The sequence below is a fragment of the Sphaerodactylus townsendi genome, linkage group LG07 (genome assembly GCF_021028975.2).
Source record: "Sphaerodactylus townsendi isolate TG3544 linkage group LG07, MPM_Stown_v2.3, whole genome shotgun sequence".
NCBI classification, from domain to species: Eukaryota; Metazoa; Chordata; class Lepidosauria; order Squamata; family Sphaerodactylidae; genus Sphaerodactylus; species Sphaerodactylus townsendi.
Window position 1 is genome coordinate 77,966,035 of NC_059431.1, and position 8,813 is coordinate 77,974,847.

The 8,813-nt window shown below is 46.3% G+C and overlaps 1 protein-coding gene across 1 annotated transcript; it reads right to left on the reverse strand.

The window, feature by feature from the left end:
* Nucleotides 1–2,324: 2,324 nt before the first annotated feature.
* On the reverse strand, nucleotides 2,325–4,022 carry LOC125437193 (forkhead box protein D4-like 1). Its single transcript, XM_048504616.1, has one exon. The coding sequence runs from the start codon at nucleotides 3,988–3,990 to the stop codon at nucleotides 3,025–3,027; it is 966 nt and encodes a 321-aa protein (XP_048360573.1). The 5' UTR covers nucleotides 3,991–4,022; the 3' UTR covers nucleotides 2,325–3,024.
* Between the last annotated feature and the right edge of the window lie 4,791 nt (nucleotides 4,023–8,813).

An 8,813-nucleotide genomic window follows, 5' to 3' on the forward strand; every position in this document is an offset into this window, starting at 1 on the left:
GTACAAACTACCTCCAATCTGTTCCAAGCTAAAAGATCCATTCAGTGTGCTGCCAGTTTTTACATATGTCGGGGCCCCTTGATACCCAGAGGATCTTTTGAAGTGTACTGGCTAAATTATTTGAGCCTGTTGGAGTTAATGGAGACTTTTTTTTACACATACAGAACACTCCCCAGAGATAAGGGAAAGCTAATTTGCCAGAAAGTTTGCATAGTTGCTTTGGAGATCAGCAGCAAATACAACTACTAGAAAGTTTCTTTACGTGCCTTGCATCCCATTTATCCTAAAACATGAGTTGGCATTAAATCATAAAAATCTGAATGTGTGGATAACTCATGGAGAAAATGAACAACTAATTTATATGGAATGATACCATATTTTTATTGATCCTCTTTATATAATAATTTTAAATACTGTATGTTATGATAGAAAGTGGGAAATTGTGTCTTTCCTTGCTGGGAAACTCCTTCAGACTGAGAGTTCCCTGGAAAATATATCAGTCTCCTGCTACCACCACTTGGGATCTCCTGAGTACATCCAGACTGATGCACTGAAAATACACCCTACCTGCACAACACTAGAACACTTCCAAAGTGACAGGGCTCAAAACCTAGAACATACCTTGTAACCGACAGAGGAGCTCCCATGTAGTCTAGCACATGTGGAAGAGATTAAGAAAAAATCCCAGATAAATAAATTGTGCTAAGCGAAGCGAGGCTTTCTAAAAAGGTTGATTATAAAAGAAAAGGGTGGTTGGATTCCAAAAGGGGTTGGAACAAGGACAACACACAATATAGTATTCCCCAGCATTCAGAGACCTTTCCTGATATTAGTAAAGTCCTGTGCTGAGATGTATCCTGGAGAATGTAACCTATGTGGTGACTGGAGACACTAAATTGTACGGGACTGAAGTAGGAACAGGGTTGCAACTGTTAAGAGAATCAGCCATACTTACTTCATGTGTACCCTCCCTTTCGCCTCAAAAAAACCCCAAAGTGGCTTACATTATTCTCCAGTATATGCTCGTGACAATCCTGTGAGGTAGGTTAGGCTGAGAGTGTGTGACTGGACCAAGGCTACCTAGCAAGCTTCCACAAGAGAATTAGGATTCAAATTGGGGTCTCCCAGATCCTGGTTTAACGCTCAAAGAGGACACATCTTCCTTTCTCTCCAAGTCAGCATGTCATTATCAACCTGTCTAGAACTACTCAAGAACATCATTTGTGAATTGAGCTTCAGAAACAGGTAGTTTTTTTCATTTAGCTCAAAAATAAACACACTATTTTAGATCAAACATCTTGAATTCTTTTTTGAAATATTTATTTTATAGACCAAAAACTACAGCAAAGAATTTGAAAAATGGAAAGTAAGTAAACATTACATGGATCTGTATTAATGATCTTATAAGTTTCTTGATCATTTTTTAAAAAAATAGGCTGTTATTAACTAGTAAACTGAATTTTAAAAATCTGTCATTATACTTAGCCTTCTTTATGTAATGCAGATCCAAGATTTTTAAAAAAGCTTTTAAAAGGCCAAAACAAAATAACAACTGGGGAAAGGGGGAGAGAAGGCAGTTTCTAGGATCCTGCAGGAAAGCACATATTTACTGATCCTAGGTGTTTTCAGAAATGGTGGGTCTATTGACAAAATCCAGCTGGTCCACCTGTTGAAGGTCCCCCAGATGTTCAAATCCTGGGGAGGCTAGAGCTAAGCTGTGCCTGCTCTTCATGCTGGTGATAACACTCCTTTCAGTAGTGCGTGGCGTGGAACTCTTGAGCGCTCAAACCAGCTGAAGCGCCATTTCTCCAGAAGTCTAACATCTTAAATTCTGAAGGATGAGGATAGACGACCATGTTTTAACATCTTAAATTCTGAAACATAGTCATCTATCCTCAGCCTTAAATAACTAAGTTCTGAACTAACAAAACATTACTTTGCCATTCTGTCTTCTGAGAATCTTACCTCTGCTCAGTGACCTCAAAAAGCAAATTACACTCTGGGAAAATGTGATTTCCCAGCAATTCAAGGTTAACTTCAGGGAAGATTTATGGATTATCCCAAAATGGATGCAAAAACAATTGAAACACTCTCTAACTTAATCCTTCATAAAGTCTATATATAAAGACTCATGTCTGTAGACCACAGCAAAACAAAGGTGTCAGTCTGTACTTTTCATAGTGGCCTTTGACTATCTGCCTTAGCCAATATTTCTAGCCAATATTTTGTTTTGCCAGTTCTACTGCCTTGACTTCAGAGGTATTCAGGTGGATAGCTGTGTTGATCTGAACCAGCAGAAAAAAATTTTTTAGTCCAGTGCCGCCTTTAAGACCAACAAAGTTTTATTCTTGGTATAAGCTTTCAGGAGTATGAACATTTCTTCAGATATCTTGTTCAGGGCTACAAGGAGCAAATTCATTCCACAGTGAAGGGGGGAGATTAGCCCAGAGCAGCACCCTTTCATAAACTGATGAATTCATATTCAGTCTCCCGCATGCATTCAAATGAAAAACAAAACATACTTTATTACTCAAAACAAGATCACCTTTACATTGCATTATAGCAAACTGCCAAGAAAACAGAGGCCACACATATTTAGCTGGACGTTCTAGTCAGATTAATACATTTCCCGAAAGAAAACCAACATGTAAATTCCATGTGACAAATGTTGATCTTTGATTAACTCGACGCAGCGTGACTTCGTCGCTGATACATTAATCCGATTAATTCCTCGCAAAAGTTTAGGAAGCCGTCAATTTAATGGAGACGGTCATGACGTGAGCTGCTTGCTTTGTGCCCCCACTGGGGAGAAAACTGGAATGCAGAGAGCTCAATAATTGTTTCAAAGTCACAGCAATGCCTAGCCGAGTTTTGTATGCAAAGGGCTTTCATCATGCCTTGACAGCGAAACCGCAGCCGCTCGCCAGCCTAGGCGGGAAGAGGAGGCCAAGTCGGCTCTTGGCCCACGCATACCCCGAACGAGCGCATTTGGCCGCAGCCTTCGGACAAGAAACACCGGCGCGTTTAGAAAGCGACAGGCGGGGCGCCCGTCCCAGAGACCGGCTGAGCAGCGAGAAGCGCGGAGGGTGGGGAGTGGCCGGCGGCTCCTGCCAAGGTCCTCCTGGCTGCGGCGGGCCAGAGGCGTAGCGGGCGGGAGAGCAAGGCCGGGCAACGGCTCCATGTGGTGGCCACCGGGGGCGGGATTAGCGCGCTGAATTGGGTGGCTGAAGCAGGAGGAGCCGTTTTGGCGCCCAGCACTAAGCTCTCGATGCTAAACGAGCACGTGCTGCCCTGCGGAGCTGGCTCGGAGCGTCTCTCCTGCGCCAGCTGCCAGGAGCACAGCGCTCCCTGCTGTTCCGGCGGCCACACGGCGTAGGAGCGCAGGGCGGCGGGGTGGCCGAGGGGGCAAGAGGGCGGGAAGAGGAGCAGGCTGGCGGCGACCGAGGGCAACGGAGGCGGGGCCGGGGGCCGCTTGAAGCGCTTTCTGCGGCGGAGGAAGCTGCCGTTTTGGAACATGTCCCGCGCGGCCGGGTGCAGGCTCCAGTAGTTGCCCTTGCCGGGGCTGCCGGGCTCGCGAGGCACCTTGACGAAGCAGTCGTTGAGCGACAGATTGTGGCGGACGGAGTTCTGCCAGGCGGGGCAGCGCTGGCGGTAGTAGGGGAAGCGGCCGCGGATGAAGGCGCAGATCCCGCGCAGAGGCAGCTTCTGCTGCGGGCTTTGCAGGATGGCCATAGTGATCAGCGCGATGTACGAGTAGGGAGGCTTGCAGAGCCCCGCCTGCGCCGCATCGCCAGTCCCGGCAGGCCCCTGCGCGGGCGCGGCTACTTCGGGGGTCTCGCCGGAGCGGCTCGAGGGCTCCTGCTGCCGACGGAGGGATCTCTGGTTGCCTTCGCCCAAAATCTCGTCCTCCTCCTCCTCGTCCTCCCCATCGGAGCCCCGGGCTCGGAGCTGCAGCTGCTCCAAAGGCGCCTCTGCGACGGGCAGCCTCATAAGGGCAGCGGGCACTGAGGAGACGGCCGCACCAGCTTGCCCGCCCTGGGCTTCTCTGGCTCCGTCTGCAGAGCTGTCCGGCCTTTTATTGCCCGTGGTGGTCCCGGCGGGGTCAGTTTCTCGACCAGCCCATTGGCTGCAGCCTTGGCAGATGCGGAGCGGGGGGGGGGATGGACGTAAGGGGCAAAACTCCTGCAAAAGTGGTCGCCCACATGTTCTGTAATTACCTTTCCTTAAAAGACCAGTAGTAGTGAGTGGCTGGGACTAGGGCATAACTGAAATGATTCTGGGGAAGTTTGGGGAGCCTTCAAGGGTTTAATCCGAAATAAAAATTTTGGCGCGCCCCCCGCCCCCACAGACATTGTGCTTTAAAAAATAAAAGCAGAACTATAGACATAAGTTGTGTACCTGAGGCAAACAATATTCACACCTGCCGCATATCCGCGCCAGCAAACGCTCGTTCCTACCTGAGAGCAAGAGAAGCCGGGCAGCCTTCTATCAAGCCTATGCGCAATGGATATGCTAAATAAATGTATCCGTGACCCTCAAAAGAGGACGAAAACAATGGAAACTTGCGCTTCCCCATATGCTTCTTAATTCTTAGGAAGAAAACACGCATGAGGAAATAATTAAGGATCTCGATTACTATAGTTAGCTGTAATGCGGCGAACCCGCGGCTCTCCAGATGTTCTGGAACTACAATTCCCATCAGCCCCTACCAGCATGGCCAATTGGCCATGCTGACAGAGGCTGATGGGAATTGTAGTTCCTGAACATCTGGAGAGCCGCAGGTTCCCTACCCCTGGATCCGTGACCGAAAACTTGGGGAAAGACTCCCTTCTAAAACAAACAAAACGTTGCTTCCAGCATTTTACCGGGGGGAGGGGGTGGATAGAAGAACGTGGCAAGGGCATAACTGGTGCGAATGCCAAGCCCTAGTCTTAAATGTAATACATACAAAAGCAGCTAACACGAATGAAGTCTGCCTGTGGGTGGGCATGCTGCCCTAAAGTACACATAACAGAGGGACAGCCCTAACCCTGGATAGGCATTGCCCTCCCAGGCCAACATCAATGTATGCCCAGTTCTTGCTATACGCTGTTGGGAAAACGTGTCATTTTCTGCTTGGAATATTGCACACACCTGCAAATCTTTTTTTAAAAAAATGAAATTTATATGCTTATCTTATTGGCGGCTATTAATTAAGCAGTCTTTCTTAAAGAAACATGTTACTCTTTGACTGCTTGATGCGGCGATATCTTGAAAAACCAGCGCGTTCAGCAAGAATGTATACAAAATCATTAGTAAATATTAACGGAGGATGCTTTGTTCAAGGGATGATTTCAAAGAAAAGTTCAAGCAAGGATCCGAATCCTTTCAATATTTTTATGTGTGTATAAACTATACCAACAATTTACATTTTCCCCGACTGCCTAATACCAATACGATTCCTGGAGAATGCACATATTTTAATTCCCTTTCAGGAAAGGTCTTTCCATTCCGTTCTCAAAAGACTAAGGACCAAAGCTTTGTGTGCTATAGGCATTCATGCAGCGTTCTCATGTTGCCTGCAGGGTCCAAGCCCCAAGGCGACGCGTCCCGTGTGTCAAATCGTCAGGCGAGCCTGCAACTGCAGCATGCAATCGTCAGGGCCAGGTGTCGGTTCGCCTTTCAGGTGCCTGCAGGTATCAGAGGCAAATCAAAGCTAAGGTTTAAAGAAGCCGAGCATAGCGTCCTGGAAGTCCCGGCACCAAGTCCCGCTGCAAGGAATGAATCTCCGGCATCAACGGTACGGTCCCCAGGCCCTAGCGCTCTCCTTGGGAAAGCATTGCCCCACCCCCACAAAATGCCTTGACAACACCCATCAGGAATGCCAGGTTTCCCAAACTGGAGCAAAATGTTCCTTGCGGTTGGCTGGCTGACTTGATGAGCTCCCGAATCCCGACACAGTGGAGAGTTAAAAACTGGGACCTGCCAAGTCACAGCTCCATCACTCGCCACCTCTTTTTCTCCCCTCCGTCATCCTCTCTCCCGGGCACAATGAACATTGCAAGCTCTTGAGAGGGAGCAAGGAAATCCCCACGTACTCTTGGAAGGGACGCAATCGATCAATCTCAGTGTTATCACCCAGGTGGCCCCTGGCAAAGCCAAAGGTATCTTGGCATGAAGCCGGTTTGAAAACGTTGGCAAATTTCGTTTACTGTCATGGAGATTAAAAAGTTGTCAATCAGATAATATCCCCCCCTCCCCCGCATTTCTGTACACTGATATTTTATGTATCAGTTTTGATATATCGCCCCATCCCCCTTGCTTCAAATAATCTGCAAAATGTGCGCTGAAGGTTTAGTTCGATGAGGAATGAAATCCAAAAATAGCGCAAGGATAATATGTTAGGGACCAACTGTCTGAGGACCATCGCAAAGCAGAAATATTTCGAGCTCACCAGAACTCTTCTTCAGACTGAGTGCTAGGCAGGAGGGGGAAAGTAGGTAAAGGGGGAGGGAGGTTGGGGTTTGCAAAAAACGGTGTTGGTGAATAGGATAGAAAATCCTCAATTATAGTGGACTTCAGGGTGTAGTAAAGTGACACAGAAGCCAAAGTTGAGTACTTCCCCTTTGAAAATGCAAAAAGCCAGTCTTCAATCAGGTCTCTCCTCATCCCGAACAGGAACGTCCAGGACCCAGGCAGGAAAAGTAAAGCTGGATATTATTTCAGATTGATATCTGATACAGTGATACAGGTTTAGTATAACTGGAACCCTAATCTAGTGTTACTTGTTCCAAAGGACATGTCAGATCTATTTACTGCTGTTTCTTGCATCAAAGTATTGTGCATATTCAAACATAGCATGCCTATATTCAGTTATATGTTCAGGTATATTCAGGTATATATAATGTTTTGGGTCAGCCAGGGCTGTAAAGTCCAACATTTCTGGCTACAGCACTTTGTCTATTAAAATAATACACAATTTCCTGTTAATGTCTCATGGTATCCTGGGAAGTTACTATGTTTGCAAGCAGAATGGGAAGTAAAAATAAACAGATATGTGCATTTGTAGCTATTTCTCCTTTTTTAGTACAGACTAGAATAAAACAAAAGCTCTTCCTCTGATTAAGAGGTCAGCTGTAGAAATTGATCATGGAAGTTTGTGTTCAGAATTTATTGAGTATTTATTTATTGGAATTTATTGGGTATTTATCTCCCAAGGTATTTATTTGCTTATACATATTATTTAGCTGCTTGGCACTACTGTAGACCTTTTCTGTTTGTAAGATGATATAGTTCACCCTCCATGGTTCTACAAGGAAGATTTTGAATAAGCCTTATTCTGATAGAATTTGCCCTTGTGACCTTAATAAGATTAACATATCATTTCATGTTCTGCTTGAGTGCCTTTTTAAAAAGAATATTAGGGATTACTGTAATAAGCTGCTTTTTATGGATTAGGCTCTACCCTATACTGTGGAATATGTTTTAAAAATCTGTTTAGAGATAACGATGCAATTATTAGTTTATCAGTACCAAAATTTGTTTCAGTCATTTTTATCCTTTACAGCCAAAAAATGAAGAGTATGATTTTTTTCTGCTGGTCAAGATTTGTAAATCAATGATTTTCTAAGGGAATAAAGGGGGAAAGGATGTACTGGTAGCTAATTGTCTTCCTTTTTGACTGTTTCTCCACTAGGTTTTTCCCCCTCTTCAGTAGCACCCAAGAACTGAATTTGACAATACAAAGGCTGGCAATGATGGAGCACAGGATGATTTATATGACTATAATATGATGGAGCTACCATATAGACTCTTGCCAAATTCTCTTCGGAGACAGACATTGCAGGCCAATTCAGCTCCAGTTTCGTGGCAAGTTGATGGACAATATATAAATGAAAGAGGAGGTGGTGCAGGGACGTAGGTATAGAATTTTTATGGGGGGGTTGGGGGGGCCACACCCCTACCCGCCCCTAGGGCATGGCCATGCCTTCCCAAGCCCCACCCCTGGACTAGCGCTTATAAAAGCAGCTCTCCGAGGTCAGGGATGGCAGACTCCCCTGCCCTGCCCTGCCCCTCCCCTCCGGGCAAAGGCATAGAGGGAAAATGGAGCCTGGTGCAAAATCTGAATTCCCCTGCCCCCCAAGCAGCCACGGTGATGCTGGGAACCATCCCAAAATGCTATCACTTTCAATGGTAAGCTTGGGGTCTAGAGAGCCCAAATTCTCCTTTTAAATCCACCTTAAAGGGAGAATCTGGGGTCTCTAGTTTAAACACCAGTGAAAGTGATGCTGTTTTGGGTGGATTATCCCACCCCCTGAAACAGCATCACTTTCAATGTATGTAGTGGTTAAGAGCAAGGGGTGCATTCTCTAATCTGGAGGAACCGGGTTTGATTCCCCCTGCTCTGCCACACCTCTGAGCTGTGGAGGCTTATCTGGGGAATTCAGATTAGCCTGTGCACCTCTCACAGCCATGCCAGCTGGGTGACCTTGGGCTAGTCACAGCTTTTTGGAGCTCTCTCAGCTCCCCACCCACCCTCACAGGGTGTTTGCTTGTGAGGGAGCAAGGGCAAGGGAGATTGTAAGCCCCTTTGGAGTCTCCTACAGGAGAGTAGAAAGGGGGGGCTATAAATCCAAACTCTTCTTCTTCTTCTAGTGGGGACTCAGATTCTCCCTTTAAATCCATGCTGGCTGAAGGGGTGGATTTAAAAGGAGAATCTGGGGAAATTTGGGGTGCCTGCTGTCAGGGATGCAATTGTTAAGCTGCTAGAAGCACCAAACTTTCAGGGTATCTTTAGGAGTCTCCTCCTAATGATACCACTCAACGGTTGGTTT